Genomic DNA, 17325 nt, shown 5'->3' with positions numbered 1-17325 from the left:
TAAACTTGTACTTATTTTTTTTTTTAAATACCTGCTTATAATAAGTCCATTGGGCAGTCCTCATGTAATTGTCAGCTAACTTAATGCAAGAAATGTTAACCTAATTAACCTAGAGTCAGTAAATGATGCTTATTATAAATACATAATTATAAATACATAATATTATAAATACATAATGTAGGCTCTTTTCCTACAAAACCATTTATTAGTGTCCCGCTCACTATCTGTATCCTATAGCTGCATAAAAATAGGACTTTTGTTTACACATAAAATATAAACCAGTTACTCTCTACTTTTATATCAGATCAGGATCTCTTATTAACCCCTACAGGACCCATGACGTAACGGAACATCCCGATACCCTGGGTCTTAAGGACCAGGGACGTACATTTACGTCATGGGCAGTTTTAGTCCCCGCCGTGTGCCGGGCGGGGATCGGAGCGGGATGCCTGCTGAAATCATTCAGCAGGCATCCCGTGCAAATGCCCAGGGGGGTCATCAGACCCCCCCATGTCGGCGATCGCGGCAAATCGCAAGTGAATTCACACTTGCGATTTGCGCTATTCCGAGTTATTACGGGTCTATAGTGACCCGGTGACCCGGAATGTAAGGGGGATCGCGGGTGTCTAAGACACCCATGATCCCCCTGAAGCGATAGGAGGGAGGTGGCAGGGTTGCCACGCCTCCTATCCCTGCTATTGGTGGTCTAGACGCGACCACCAATAGCAGATCGGGGGCGGGAGGGTTTACTTTCGTTTTCCCCGTCCTGCCCTCCCACAATAGGCGGGGCAGGACGGGGAAAGTGACGGGGACCGGCGCCGAAGATCCACTTACCGATCCGGGCGGGCGTCGGAGGCTGCAGGCGACGGAGATCGGCGGGCGGCTGGATCCGACGGAAGTCGGTGAGTTGCCTAGCAACATCTGGAGGGTACAGTTTGAGACCATTATACAGTGGTCTCTAACTGTAGCCCTCCAGATGTTGCAAAACTACAACTCCCAGCATGCCCAGACAGCTGTTTGGGCATGTTGGAATATGTAGTTTTGCAACAGCTGGAGGGCTACAGTTTGAGACCACTATATAGTGGTCCCTAAACTGTAGCCCTCCAGATCTTGCAAAACTACAACCCCTAGCATGCTCAAACAACTGTTTGCTGTCAGGGCATGCTGGGAATTGTAGTTTTGCAACAGCTGGAGGTCCACAGTTTGGAGATCACTTTGCAGTGTTCTCTAAAACTGTAGCCCTCCAGATGTTGCAAAACTGCAAATCCCAGCATGTCCAAACAGCAATCAGCTGTCTCGGCATGCTGGGAGTTGTAGTTGCGTACCTCCAGCTATTGCATAACTACATCTCCCAGCATGCCCTTCGGCGATCAGTATATGCTGGGAGTTGTAGTTTTGCAACAGCTGGAGGCACACTGGTTAGAAAATACTGAGTTAGGTAACAGAACCTAACTGAAGGTTTTCCAACCAGTGTGCCTCCAGCTGTTGCAAAAGTACAACTCCCAGCATGCACGGTCTGTCAGTACATGCTGGGAGTTGTAGTTTTGAAACAGCTGGAGGTTTGCCCCCCCAGGTGAACGTACAGGGTACATTCACACGGGCAGGCTTACAGTAAGTTTCCTGCTTCAAGTTTGGGCTGCGGCAAATTTTTCGCGCAGCTCAAACTTCTAGCGAGAAACTCACCGTAACCCGCCAGTGCGAATGTACCCTAAAAACACTACACTACACTAACACCTAATAAAGAGTAAAACATTACATATACACCCCCTTACACTGTCCCCCCAATAAAAATGAAAACCGTATTGTATGGCAGTGTTTCCAAAACGGAGCCTCCAGCTGTTGCAAAACAAAAACTCCCAGCATTTCCGGACAGCCACTGACTGTCCAGGCATGCTGGGAGTTTAGCAACAGCTGGAGGCACCCTGTTTGGGAATCACTGGCATAGAATACCCCTATGTCCACCCCTATGCAATCCCTAATTTAATCCTCAAATGCGCATGGCGCTCTCACTTCGGAGCCCTGTCGTATTTCAAGGAAACAGTTTAGGGCCACATATGGGGTATCTCCGTACTCGGGAGAAATTGCACTACAAATTTTGGGGGGCTTTTTCTCCTTTTACCCCTTATGAAAAGGAAAAGTTGGGGCTACACCAGCTTGTTAGTGTAAAAAAATAAAAGAATATGTACACTAACATGCCGGTGTTGCCCTTTACTTTTTATTTTCACAAGCGTTAAAAGGAAAAAAAGACCCCCATAATTTGTAACGCAATTTCTCCTGAGTACAGAAATACCCCATATGTGGGCGTAAAATGCTCTGCGGGCGCATAACAAGGCTCAGGAGTGGGAGCGCACCATGTACATTTCAGGCCTAAATTGGTGATTTGCACAAAATAGGGTCACATGTGGGGGGTTCCACTGTTATGGCACCACGGGGGGCTTTGTAAATGCACATGGTCCCTGACTTCCATTCCAAACAATTTTTTTCCCAAAAGCTCAATGGCGCTCCTTCTCTTCTGAGCATTGTAGTGCGCCAGCAGAGCACTTGACGTCCACACATGGGGTATTTCCATACTCAGAAGAGATGGGGTTACAAATTTTGGGGGGTCTTTTCTGCTATTAACCCTTGCAAAAATGTGAAATTTGGGGGAAACACACATTTTTGTGAAAATCTTTTTTTTTTTTTTTTTTTTACATATGCAAAAGTCGTGAAACCCCTGTGGGGTATTAAGGTTCACTTTATTCCTTGTTACGTTCCTCAAGGGGTCTAGTTTCCAAAATGATATGGCATGTGTTTTTTTTTTGCTGTTCTGGCACCATAGGGGCTTCCTAAATGCAACATGCCCCCCAAAAACCATTTCAGAAAAACGTACTCTCCAAAATCCCCTTGTCGCTCCTTCGCTTCTGAGCCCTCTACTGCACCCGCCGAACAGTTTACATAGACATATGAGGTATGTCGTTACTCGAGAGAAATTGGCCTACAAATATAAGTATAGATTTTCTCCTTTTACCCCTTGTAAAAATAAAAAAATTGGGTCTACAAGAACATGCGAGTGTAAAAAATGAAGATTGTGAATTTTCTCCTTCACTTTGCTGCTATTCCTGTGAAACACCTAAAGGGTTAAAACGCTGACTGAATGTCATTTTGAATACTTTGGGGGGTGCAGTTTTTATAATGGGGTCATTTGTGGGGTATTTCTAATATGAAGACCCTTCAAATCCACTTCAAACCTGAACTGGTCCCTGAAAAATATTGAGTTTGAAAATTTTGTGAGAAATTGGAAAATTGCTGCTGAACTTTGAAGCCCTCTGGTGTCTTCCAAAAATAAAAACGCATCAATTTTATGATGCCAACATAAAGTAGACATATTGTATATGTGAATCAATTTTTTTTTTATTTGGAATATCCATTTTCCTTACAAGCAGAGAGCTTCAAAGTTAGAAAAATGCTAATTTTTCATCAAATTTGGGGATTTTTCACCAAGAAAGGATGCAAGTTACCATAAAATTTTACCACTATGTTAAAGTAGAATATGTCACGAAAAAACAATCTCGGAATCAGAATGATAAGTAAAAGCATTCCAGAGTTATTAATGTTTAAAGTGACAGTTTTCAGATGTGCAAAAAACGCTCTGGTCCTGAGGTGTAAAATGGCCTGGTCCTTAAGGGGTTAAGCTGTGTAAAATATTAGCGTTAAAGAGTACCTGTCATGATCTTGTAAAATTTTATAATCCTCCCAGTTCACTGCCCCCATCATGATAAACTACCCCCTGCCTTTATCAGTCAGATTCACAGACTGGGAAGGGGCGTTACCCAGCAGGCGTGACATAATCTGAAGCCATACAGGGGAGAACTTCTGACCCCCACAACCCAGAGCATTTCAGTGTGAGATGAGCTATGATTGGCTAAGGCTGCACCCCCCCCCCCTCCTCAGCACTCCAGACTGCATTTCCTGATTTTGGACTTCTGCCAGGCCAGCAGGAGTCCAAAGTCTGTGCAAGAGATAGGAGAAATGTGTTCTGGACAAGTAGGGGGACACCTAGTGGCAGCTTTTTTAAACACAAATAAAACATAGAAAACTTCATTTTATTAAACAAAGTACATTAGAAAGATTTTTTATTTAACATAAGGAGTGCAATAGCAAAAATTTGTTTTAAGGAGAGTGCCTATTTAAAGGTCACCAAGTGCCTATTTAAAGGTCATCAAGATTATAACACCATAACTGTTTTCTTCCAGATTAGCACCTCTCTTGTCCTCAGTTTTTGGGTGCTCAGTCTGTAGCTCAGTTCATTGAAGTCCATGGAGCAGGGTTGTAATACCACACACATCCTGAGGACAGGGTATTGCTGCTTTTGGAAGAAAGCAGTTATGTTTTTCTAATCCTAGGCAACCCCTTTTACTGGTTGCTGTCAAAGGATGAGCCAGCTCGTCCTGAGACAGCAACCGTTGTATGGCGCGGGCTCCCGACTCAAACCCGCGCCATAACGGCCAGCCCCCAGCTGATTCCTGTAGCTGGGGGCCGGCATTAATAGCTGACATATTAACCCTTTAGATCTGCGTTGTCAAAGTTGACAGCAGCAAGTAAAGGGACATTTAAACCATCTCTGGTTGGCCATCTGGGGTGGATCGCCCCACCCCCGATCCACTGCTGAGGTAGCCGGAGGGCTTACCTCACGTCCTATGCTGGCAGGACCAGGCTTTATCAATCGTGCGCAGAGCACACAGATCAATGAGGTTCTATGAAGCCACGTTAATCTGTATGAGGAATCTAATGGTTCCTCCTAAAAGTCCCCTAAGGGGACTAAAATGTAAAAAAAAAAAAGTTGAATAAAAAGTTTTAAAAAAAAAAACACCCATTAACCCCTTCCTCATTAAAAGTTTAAATTGTCTCCCTTTTCCCAAATTCCATATAAAAAAATATGTAACCATAATAAAAATAAACATGTGGTATCTCCATGTGCGTATATGTCCGAACTATAAAAATATATCGTTAATTACACCACACGATCAATGGCGTATGCACAAAAAAATTTCAAAGTCCAAAATAGCGTATTTTTGGTCACTTTTTATATCATGAAAAAATTTATAAGAAGCGATCAAAAAGTCAGATCAATACAAAAATAGTACCACTAAAAACTTCAGATCATGGTGCAAAAAATGAGCCCTCATACTGCCCCCTATGCGTTTTTTTTGTTTCGCCGTAGATTTTTGGGTAAAAAGACTCATGTCATTACAAGTAGAATTGATGGTGCAAAAAATAAGCCAGGGTTATGATTTTGAAAAGGTAAGGAGGAAAAAATGAAAGTGCAAAAACGGAAAAACACTCGGTCCTTAAGGGGTTAAAGGAGATATTGAAACCAGTAATGTATTTGTGATTTTTTTTTTTACAGAGCGGACAGCTGTGACTTGTCATTTCTACCTATAAACAACCGACAGTCAACATCCCACCAGAAGTAAGAAAGTCAATTCACCCTGCATTAAATATTTGGGTTTCCCAAAAGTTGGCAATTCTGCTTTTGTTCTTTTCCATTTGGCTTCTGTTGGTCCTGCCAGCATTCTGAAGGACCCAATAATAGTGAGGGATGTCCCTTGGGATCCATTACAAAACAGATTATAACAGATCGGTCATAAAAAAAAAAAAATCTGTATAAACTTAGCGTTTCCTATTGGCTCTGCAATAGGATTTTTATTACAATTTTACTAATATACTAAACATAATGGACAATCCAACTTTTTGACATATTTTTTTGTGATAAAAATTAATTTAAGGATTTGATGATATGTTGGCAAACTATCCAATTTTAATGTTTACACAAATTTCCCTTTTACACAGGAAGAAAAATAAAGATAATTTCTTGGAGAATGGTAAGTATGGTTATTGTCCTCAATAACTAACTTTACAAAATTATCCCTTTCAGATCCAAAAACCTTAAGACTTTTTTTTATTTTTAAATATGGTTGTTTAAAATATTTAATAAAGAAAATGGCTCCTGAAAATCCCACCACTAGGGGTCACATACCTACTGGCCATACTACTCTATTGGGCCAGATAGCACATGTAGAGGTAATAAACCTACTGGGACACTAACCAGTCCTGGAGCTGCATCAGGCTTGTCCATTATTCATCAAATGTCCATGACTCATGGACAAGCCTGATGCAGCTGTACACTCAAATTACCTCCAACCACCACAAGAGAGGGACACGCCCCCTTTCCCTGAAAGAATTTCCAAACGTGAGCTAATGAAAAGAGGTATTTTTTATAATAAATATAGGTGATAGAGGCATTTTTTTTTTTGTGGGATCTGACAAGTACCCTTTCAGGGGCAGTTTGATATAGGCAGACCCATACCTATACAAGTGCTGATCTAGCGGATTGGCGCTCATTTTTTTTTTCTTAATTATGATTGCAATTTAAGAATGGACAAATTTGATAACATAGAAAAAAAACTCATGCCTACCCTCCCTATACCTCTAACCCCCCCACCCCCCAACTCACCCCCTTGTGCTCCTAGAAAAGAAAAAGGAAAAGAAAAATGAAAAACAATTATAAGAAGAATTCTTTCTTTCTCTTTTTTTCCCCCTTTTTTCTTCCTCCCTTCCTCCTTTCTGCAGGTTTGTTCCTGACAAGATGTATTTAACCTAGGTTCTGTTATATTTTGTCAATCTTCCTTTCACACCCTGAGCCCTGCAGAACTCCTACTGTCTTATTTTTTCCACAAAATTTTTCCAAGCCCGAAGATCAAGTGTTTTATCAGATAACCAAACTTTTAAAATGACAATTTTGCACACATAAATAGCTTAGGAATTAGTCCTCCATAAATTTCTCTTCGAGTCCAGTCTCCCCAGAAAACTTGTATAAAAGTCAGTGAGGCAGGGTCAGTTAATATACCTTTAGTTTGTAATTCTTGAATAATGTATGTCCAAAAATTCTGTATTGGAGAACAATTTCATATAATGTGGCACATGTCTATCCCACATCTAGGACCATTCCAGTCCGGATTGGCGCTCATTTAACATCGCTGAATAACTGTGTGGCCAGGACTGGATGAATAATGGCTGGCTCGGCATGTGGCTCTTCTCTCCTTATGGCTCCTTGTGGCTGAGCACTGATTACTTTTAGGCTAGGTTCACACTACGGAATTTCCGCCTGCAATTCCGCTTTGAAATTGCGGGCACAAATTCCTCTTACTAAAATGTATAGTGTAGTGAATGGGTTTCCGTTCACAAATTCACACTTCAGAATCTGTGAAGCGGAATTTGTGAATGGAAAATCCGCTTTAAAATTTCCTCCTGAAGAATGGCGTTGCTCATTCTTCAGGCGGAAATACTCGCGGAACACATTGCATTCTATTGGAGACTGCAGTGTCCGCACGGTCCTAGCACGGACTGATTCAGTCGGCGCTGGCCGCACTCGGAATCTCCAGGCGGAAATTTTCCGCAGTGTGAACCTAGCCTTAGGGTTATTCACACGGCAGAATTTCCGCTTGCGAAATTCCACCTCAAATTAAAGCCCATAGACTTCTATGGGATTCCGCACTCCCATTCACACTTCTGAATTTCCGTTTACGGAATTCCACTAGCAAAATTCTGCAAGCGGAAATTCTGAAGTGTGAATGGGAGTGCGGAATCCCATAGAAGTCTATGGGCTTTAATTTGAGGCGGAACAGAACTGTAGCTAGCTCCTTTCCTGCCCGAGGCAAGCCCAGAAAATTGCGACCTCTTCCACCCCCCCACCCCCCGCCGCAACTTTTAAAACACTTATCACCAATTCTTTAGATAAGGGATAAATTTCCCTAACCCAGAGTACCCCTTTAAAGGAAACCAATAAACAGATTTTAGCATATATAACGCTTGACAGTGCGGTATATATGCTAAAATCTTTATCCACACCATCCCCGGGGGACGTTTTTGCCCCGGGGATGGTGAAGATATTAAGTTATAAAGTCCCCCCCCTGGCAGGTAGTGTGGTTGGCTTACCTTCCACATAAACATTTGTGTTTAAAAAAAAGTAAAGATGTAATCCATAGTAACCAGTCTGATTTACCGATTTTGTTTTGCATTAAAAATTACAGCATTAATCTTATAGGCTGCTCGAGGCAATGCCTCCACTTTTTTACGCAATTTTATAAATACATGCCTATTATTTTCTCTTCTTTCAGAGACTAAGGATCAGTGGCAGCATACTCAGGGCCAGTTACTGAACGTCAGCATTATGGCAATTCCCTGCCTTTGTTCCATGGCCCCAAGAGGCTTGGCACCTAATACCAGGTCAGTAGAGGCTTACAAGAATTACACTTCCCCACACCACCATTTCAGTTAAAACCTTTCTAAAAATGTTTCTGCAGATTGCTCAAGGATTCATGATCTCCCAAGATAGGTTGCCGTCAGTCTAAGGGATTATAAGCCATTATAGGATCTGCAAAATTAGGTCAAGTAGTCTAGCTGGAATATTTCAGATATAATTACTGTGATCGTATTACTTTAACAGCAGGCTGGGTTAAAAGAGTTCTCTGCTAGTTAGAATGCTGTATGCTTACCAACACCTGTTCACAGCTGAGAATTCAGTTTGAGGGGAGAAGTCAGAAGTGTTACCCCATCCCTGAACATTATTTATGTATGGCTTATAAGGACTTCTTCATTTATTGAAATTAATTGCATGTGTTGTATTTCAACAGTGAAGTATCACATAGATTTTTTATTTACTAACTAGAACCAGTTACTGAAACATCTTTTTTATTCTTAAAGGGGTACTCCGCCCCTAGACATCTTATCCCCTATCCAAAAGATAGGGGATAAGATGTCTGATCGCTGGGGTCCCGCCACTGGGGACCCCCGCAATCTCCCTGCTGCACCCTGCATTCGTTTAGAGCGTCGGGTGCAGTGCCGGAGGCTCGTGACGTCACGGTTACGCCCCTCAATGCAAGTCTATGGGAGGGGGCGTGACTGCTGTCATGCTCCCTCCCATAGACTTGCATTGAGGGTGCAAGACTTGCATTGAGGGTGCGTGGAAGTGACGTCACGAGCGGGACGGGACGTGATGTCATCCTCATTGCCAGTCATCCGGCACTGGATGTCTAGGGTGCCGCAGCCGAGATCGCAGGGTCCCTTTGGATAGGGGATAAGATGTCTAGGGGCGGAGTACCTCTTTAAATAATCCATCTAATTGTAATTATGTTTTTTCTATTTTGCTTTCATGATCATGGGGCAACTGCTGCTCTGTTAACAGTAGTTCAGAGAAATGGTTTACAGCAGCTACATGAACATGGTGATCTGTAGTCTGCAGCTCACTTATTGACTTCTTTGGGAGAGTGTTGTAGGCATGCTCTGTGACCTGTGCAGCAGTCTTTGAGCAGGAGGGGGGCTGTTACCATCATCTGTTGTCAGTGACAGATCTTGCATTATCTTCCTCCAGCTCTGTAGAAGTAGCATTAGGTGTCATTGTAATCCTATCTGTGATGATGATATGATTGCTGAGAAGTGACCTCTACAGAAAGGAAGAGTCAGTCTATTATAAAGCTCAGTGGCCAATGTTCAGGAAAAATTGCGGGGTTTCAGGATTATTTAAAAATATCTAAACAATGGCATTAAGAGATATGTTAAAACATATTTAAAGTAAACACTGGATTTAAACAAAAGTTAATTTTTTGGTGATGCTGCTCCATTTCGATGGGAGACTTTGAGCCCCATTCTTGAGATCATTGGGGTCCCAGCAGGGGCCCAAATATACTAAGAGTGTAGTGGAGTTTACTTTGTGGGTTTTAATCCCTGACAGGTATTTTGCCACGGTATTTCCTAATGTTTTCTTTGGTTTTGTACTTTTCCCTAGGTTTTTGTTTTTTTTCACAACTGCTCTGAGCTGTCTGTCCCCCTTTTTCGACAACTACGTCCCTTTTTTGGGTTTTCTTAGTAAAATGGAGAGTTGGTCTGGTTTTGGAATTTTTTGGCGCAAACTCTGGCGCAGACACAAATCTGGCACACAACCTGACAAAACGGGTTGGGTTTAGTAAATTAGGGCCATAGAGTAAAAGGGTTAGAGAGGTCTTTACATGCTCCAGTATCATGGCCACTGTAACAGTATCATGGCATGTTTGTGGAAGCCTGATGTGGTGGAGAATGGAAGGCAGCCAAGGAGGCAAAGTTATGCAATTGCTTAACTCTCATTGACATTTCTGGGAGTTTTGTGAGCTCTAGAGCTATGCTATTTACATAACTCTCGGAGAAACACAAACAGTACAGCTTGCAGGGCTCCGCCTTTTATGTAACACACCCAATCAAATGTACCCAGTATGTTAAACACCACAAATCACAAATGCCCAAAAGGGCACAAAACCCTTCTTTAAATCCCCTACCTAAAACGTAACTTTTATTATAATCTATTAAAGAAAATATCAAGTGTACAAATTATTAAAACACTATTGCTGCCAGGTACCAATAGTGTCAACCAGTGTGATAACACCTAAGCCTAAATAGTAGATTAGGGCTTAAAGGGGTATTCCAGGAAAAAACTTTTTTTTATATCAACTGGCTCCAGAAAGTTGAACAGATTTGTAAATGACTTCTATTAAAAAATCTTAATCCTTTCAATAATTATCAGCTGCTTTAGTTGAGTTGTTGTTTTCTGTCTGGCAACAGTGCTCTCTGCTGACATCTCTGCTTGTGAGTAGAAGAGGTTTGCTATGGGGATTTCCTTCTAAACTGGGCGGTTCCCAAGACACGTGTCATCGGAGAGCACTTAGACAGAAAAGAACAACTCAGCTTCAACAGATCATAAGTACTGAAAGGATTAAGATTTTTTTTATAGAAGTAATTTACAAATCTGTTTAACTTTCTGCAGCCAGTTGATATCTATAAAAAAAAAAGTTTTTTCCTGGATAACCCCTTTAATACTGAATATAATGTCACACTGTACAATAGAACAATGACACGCTGTAGGCTCTAGTACAGCGCGATTCCGGCAGCAAGGAGAGTTAAAACATAAACACATAAGTAGTATAATAAAAAGCAGAACCTATACAAATTTGGTATGGCTGTAATCATATGGACATACAGAATTAAGATAATGGCCCAGACTTATCAAACTTTGTGAGAGAAAAAGTGGAGCTATTTTCCCATAACTAACAATCACAGCTCAGCTACCAAGCTCTGGTAAAGTGAAAGCTGACCTCTGATTGGTCAAACTGTGTGAGAAAATCACTCCACTTTTTCTCTCTGCTTGAAAAAAGGCTTGTTAGCCGAAACGTCGCATTTGTTTATGCTCTGATGCAATAAAAAGCCTGCACTTTAACTGGACCTAGTGATTGGTGCTGTTTCCTTGGAGTGAAGCTTTGTATCTAACCCACGCCTGGCAAGTGGGTGGAGTAAGTGCACCTCACCGGCGATCATCCAGTGCTGGGTCCCTTTCATTGGATTGTTGATAAATCTGGGCCAATGTGTCATTTTACCGAAAAGTGCACTGCGTAGAAATGAAAAAACCCTAAAAATATATATTTTTTGCCTTTGCCTTAAATAAATGGGTGATGTCATTACAAAGAATAATTTACCCCACACAAAACAAGCCCTCATAGTGCCCTGTAGGTTGAAAATTGAAGGAGTCTCTTGAAATGGGAGGAGGAAAAAAAAAAAAAATGAAAGCGCAAAAATGAAAAATCACTGCGTCAGGAAAGGGTTAATGTTTTATCTCTATTAAATGGTCAGAAGGTTTACAGACAATCTGCTTAGTTGTTCTGTCGGAGCAATGGATCACTGTATATTTCTTTGCACAGATCAGATTATTAAAGGAATAGAAAAACAGAGCTGATTTCTTCTGAAAACAGCGCCAGTCTTGTCTTCAGTTTGCGTGCGGTATTGCAGAGCAGTAATATTGAAGTGAATGGAGCAGAGCTGTAATACCACACACAACCTGAGGACCGGCGCGTCATTCTGGATATCACCTGTTACAATGTTGTTGTTTCATCTTGTTATTCTCTTCTAGGCTAAATGATGGCACAATGGCGCTGGTAATTGTGCACAACACATCCAGACCAGAGTTTGTGAAGCACTTGAAGCGCTACGCCACTCATAAAGATCAGGTAGTGAAGTCATTGTTAAACACCAGGTAGATTAACGTGGATGACCTCTTAAGACGTCTCGTCTCCCCCCCTCCCCCCCCCCCCGGCCTCCATCAGAGTACATTAGCCATTATGTGACAGATTTGGAAGGTGCCAATCAGTTTAATGTAGCTTAGTCCATTCTAATCCTCTCCTATACTATTTAGAACAGTTCAATGCTAAAAAGACTAGACAGGGCGGCTGAGTGTATACGTTATAGAACTAAACATAGATATACAGTGGTCCCTCAAGTTGCAATATTAATTGGTTCCAGGACGACCATTGTATGTTGAAACCATTGTATGTTGAGACCAGAACTCTATGGAAACCTGGTAATTGGTTCTAAAGCCCCCAAAATGTCATCCAAAAATAGGAAAAAGTGAGGATTAAAGAAAAATAAGTAGATAAATAATATAGATAAAGCAAATCCTTACATATAAAAGTAAGAAAGATCTGCTGGGAGCCGTAATCACTGTCTATGTCCGTGTTTCCCAAGCAGGGAGCCTCCAGCTGTTGCAAAACTACAACTCCCAGCATGCCCGGACAGCCAAAGGCTGTCCGGGCATGCTGGGAGTTGTAGTTTTGCAACAGCTGGGGGCACCCTGCTTGGGAAACACTGGTCTATGTAGAGGACATGAGCTTCTTCGGGGTCCTGTACAGTACATGCAATGTCCTAAAAAAGTAACATGGAGTCGCCCTCACCTGGTGTCCAAAGGAGCAGCTAACCCTGGTACAGGTAAAGAGTACAGAACATGTAATACCTCCCTGTACTGTAGGGGGCGCTACCAGACACCAGTCAGTGCATACACTTCAGTAATGCAGGGGTTTTACCAGTGAATGCCCATGCCCGTTCTTCCAGCCATTGACACGTTTCGCAGATCTGGACTGTCTGTACATTGTCTGGTTTCAACTTATGATGGTCCAGAAAAGACCATTGTATGTTGAAACTATTGTATGTTGAGGCCATTGTAAGTTGAGGGATCACTGTATACAATACAAATAGGTTACAGCCCTACACGCCATGGTAGTAACTTGTTCCATCACAGCTCTATATAGTGGACTTAATGTATTTACTGTAATAATAATAAAAAGTGTTTTTGTATTTTTTTTGTTGTTTTTTTTTTTTTAACATTTAACACTTATTTTTTCTAGTTTGACTTTCCTTTTGTTGAAACTCACCTGGTTAAAGAAGTTAAGCTCTGCCCACAGAGCACTAGTCACTGTGGTAATGGCTTATATGAAAACCATAAAGAAGCACATACAGGGCTTAGTGAAGTTCATCCATGGAATATTGATGGGGATTTACAGGTAGCATCTTCTGAAGTTCATATCCGGTGAGTAATAAGGCCTCCCGCTTCTGGTGAAGCACCTTCCTGTAGCAAAGGTCTTGTCATTATGGGTATATTTACACAGAGTTTTTTATGTGTTCTGTGTGGATTTTGCATCAACAATCTTCATGAAATCCACAATGCATTAAAGGGGTAATCCGGTGAAAAACTTTTTTTTTTTCTTTTTTTTTTTTTTAAATCAACTGGTGCCAGAAAGTTAAACAGATTTGTAAATGACTTCTATTAAAAAAATCTTAATCCTTCCTGTACTTATTAGCTGCTGAATACTACAGTGAAAATACTTTTCCGTTTGAAACACAGAACTGTCTGCTGACCTCACGAACACAGTTCCTAAAATGGACAGAGATGTCAGCAGAGAGCACTGTGCTCGTGATGTCAGCAGACAGCTCTGTGTTTCAAATGGAAAAGTATTTCCACTGTAGTATTCAGCAGCTAATAAGTACAGAAAGGATTAAGATTTTTTAATAGAAGTAATTTACAAATCTGTTAACTTTCTGGCACCAGTTGATTTAAAAAAAAAAAAAAAAAAAGTTTTTCACCTGAGTACCCCTTTAACTTTATTAGAAATCCATATCTAGAATTAAGTCAATGAGACTTCTGCATCAAAATCTTTGTAAAAAAATGGTGTCAAAAGCCGTGTTGTTTTTAAGAATCTGCATCCAAAACCATGTGGAATTTAGATGTGAATTTTCATAAAATTTTACTGTTAAAAAAACTATGGAATTTAGATATGGATTTTTTTTTCTACGAATGTCTTTGTGTGGGCAACCTATGCCCAAAATTAGGAGCAGGAAAAATGAAGGTGTTGAAATTCTGGTCCATAAAGTTACTGCACATTTATGCTATACATCTCCACTTTTGCTACATGCCAGGGGTATCCTATTGGATTATTATATTGACAATATTGGTATGTTAATAAAATATAAATACGTATATTTTTAATGACATTTGTAGAGAGTTATTAAAGGAAAAGCTTTTGGAAAACTATGACACTTTAAAGGGGTACTCCACTGCTCAGCATTTGGAACAAACTGTGCCGAATGCTGGAGCCGGAGCCGGGAGCTCGTGACATCATAGCCCTGCCCCTTATGACATTACGCCCCGCCCCTTCAAAGCAAGTCTATGGGAGGGGGCGTGGTGTCCATCACGCCCCCCTCCCATAGACTTGCATTGAGGGGGAGTGGCGTGACATCATGAGACGGCGGGGCTTTGACGTCCCAAGCTCCCAGCGCCGGCTCCAGCGCTCGGAACAATTTTTTTCCAAACTCTGAGCAGCAGAGTACCCCTTTAATATGCTCGGTGCAGGGCCAGAGATGGTGGTAAATGACAGATTCTCTTTTGGGTGCTTTTTGTATTCTTCTGTCATGTGCCTCCACCTCAAACTCCACTCTAGACATAATATAGTGTATACAAAGTTTTGTCTGGAAGATTCCCTTAAAAATGCCCTGTCAGTTCTCCTAACATATCTGCTTTAGTAGAAAATACTTAGATTCCCTGTGATTCGGGGTGAATGGTAAAATCCAATTTTCAATTTAGCAAAACATATATTTTTAGTGATACAGCCAAGAATCCTAGGGTTGACTCTGTTGAAATGTATTGACTTACCTGGAATATTTGTAGTTGGTTATAAGAATCATACCAGCCTATTGGTGATAGATTTGTCACAGGCATCCATTCAACAGAAACATCAAGAAGATTCTGTGACATCACTGTCCATTTATAGACCCTATTACTGGAGCTTCCTGAGGTGGAGCTTCCTTCTGCTCCTCCTCCACCGATACTGCAGTGAGCTCAGGAAGTAGAGAGGAAGACTCACTATAAAGCCAAACTGCCCAGCTTCCCTGGAAAAGCTTTGATTATGTAACTGTCCATATAAACAATTACCATATATGGGCTGTAACTTTATGTTAACTGTCAATACATAAACAATTACCATACATGTACTGTAAATATATGTTAAAGGGGTACTCCGGGCGAGCACCCTGGCGCTTCACCACAGCCGTCAAGCCCCCCAGGATCAGACCTCTTATCCCCTATCCTTAGGATAGGGGATAAGATGTCTAGGGGTAGAGTACCCCTTTAACTGTTCATATATGGACAGGTACATCATCAGAGCTTCCCTTCTGGGAACAGGCAAAGTATCCCACTATATATCTATACAGTGGATATAAAAAGTCTACACACAAAGTTAAATCATTTCTGGACGTTTTCCACCTTTATTGTGACCTATACTGTGAACAATTCAATTGCAAAACAAACTAAAATCTTTGAGAGGGAAAGAAAAAATATTTCTGCATGCAGCGAAACCAAAATATGTTTTTTTTTTATTTATTTACATAACTTTATTTGAAAAATGGGGAAAAAAGGGGTGATTTCAACTTTTATCTGGTGGGGGGGGGGGTAGGGCTTTTTCACATTTATTAAATTTTTACACCCTTTTTTATGCCGTAGGTCAGTGTTATCTCCACTTATACAGGCTGCTGAGGCTGCCTGTATACTTGGAGCAGCAATCAGACCCACTTCTAGTGCCGAACCCACTGGCACCAGGAATTTTACACTTTGAATCCTGCGATCAACTTTGATCGCATCATCTTTAGGGTTAATGTGCCCACTTTACAGAACGGTAACCCAAAATGCCGTTGAACGTATTTCACCCCATTATGTAACTATACCTTATAGGACGGGAATGGGTTAAAGAGTTTGTGACTCCTCCAGAATTTTGAGAATTTCTGCATACATTTGACCTTAAGTAAAATCAAATATTCAGACAAGTCCTAAACATAGATAAAGATAAATCAATTTACTTAGAAAAATCATTCAATATCACATATCTGTGAGTGGAAAAAAATATGTGCAGCTGTAGCCGGTCTCCCCTTTTCCTTTTACTGTAGCTCTTACACATACTATAGCAGTGTCAGGCTACATCACATAGGACATAGTAGAGAATTTACTCACAGCATATAGCAGATACAGGCAATTCGATCAAGGGAGTGTTATAACTCTGCACTTATTCATTGGATAGACTGTAAGGACTAACCACTGCTGTAAGGCATTGCTCTCCTGATCCCATAGAGATAGCAGCAGCATTCCTATAAATGGAGGGGCATAAAGACAGACCTGGGTGGGGAGGGATGGAGTGCTTCTTTAATGTTTTAACCACTTTAAATAAAAATATCCCCTATAAACTGAAAACAATGTGTTCTTGTTCACCACAATAAATGTAAAATAGTGTGTTCTTTATTTTCCAGCTTGCATCCTGAGCTCATAAATCTCTATGGGAGAAACATAGAAGAACTGGATGAGATGAAAGCTAAATGCAGTTGTTTGTAGCTATAGCTTAGCATAAAAGCCACATCCTGATTTCTTACAAATGTCATTTTATTGATTTATGACAGCAGAAACATTTGAATGTCAATCTTTAGGGTTTGTGTCCACATGAACACAAGTACAGCCAGAAACATACAGTAACTTCAGACAATAGTACAAAATTCTTTACACAAAATAAAAACTGTAGACAAGCCTATTTTACAATATATTTTTATAGAATTTGTAAACTTGCACTAGTTTTTTGTAGTAGCATTTTTATAAACAATGTGCAATAAACATATCTTTGCGAGGCTGGTTTTCTATTATCAGTTGAATTCATTGATGTTTTTCCTTTTATATGATGTTTCTATTTGTTTTACCAACTGAACACAGCAGAAGTAGACTGTATGTTCACTATATTTCTATTTCAAGGGTTAAAGGGGTACTCCACTGCTCAGCGTTTGGAACAAACTGTTCCGAACGCTGGCGCTGGGAGCTCGTGATGTCATAGCCCCACCCCCTCATGACTGCCATGCCCCCTCCAATAGACTTGCATTGAGGGGGCGGGACCTGATGTCATGAGGGGG

At 41.1% G+C, this 17325-nt stretch overlaps 1 protein-coding gene across 4 annotated transcripts in view; it reads left to right on the top strand.

Annotated features, from left to right (window-relative positions):
- The window catches only part of CERKL (ceramide kinase like), a 170429-nt gene extending 153380 nt beyond the window's left edge, over positions 1 to 17049 (top strand). For all 4 annotated transcript variants that reach the window (XM_056536982.1, XM_056536981.1, XM_056536983.1 and 1 more), the window contains exons 8-13: positions 5387 to 5449; positions 5830 to 5861; positions 8157 to 8265; positions 11969 to 12065; positions 13236 to 13417; positions 16681 to 17049. In XM_056536982.1, the coding sequence (XP_056392957.1) occupies positions 5387 to 5449; positions 5830 to 5861; positions 8157 to 8265; positions 11969 to 12065; positions 13236 to 13417; positions 16681 to 16762 (565 nt within the window). In that variant the 3' untranslated portion in view covers positions 16763 to 17049. The remainder of the gene's footprint in view (positions 1 to 5386; positions 5450 to 5829; positions 5862 to 8156; positions 8266 to 11968; positions 12066 to 13235; positions 13418 to 16680) is intronic.
- Positions 17050 to 17325: the final 276 nt, after the last annotated feature.

Source organism: Hyla sarda, chromosome 8 (assembly GCF_029499605.1).
Source record: "Hyla sarda isolate aHylSar1 chromosome 8, aHylSar1.hap1, whole genome shotgun sequence".
Classification (NCBI taxonomy): domain Eukaryota; kingdom Metazoa; phylum Chordata; class Amphibia; order Anura; family Hylidae; genus Hyla; species Hyla sarda.
Note: the sequence above shows the minus strand (reverse complement) of the source record. Positions and strands in the feature narration are given on the sequence as shown.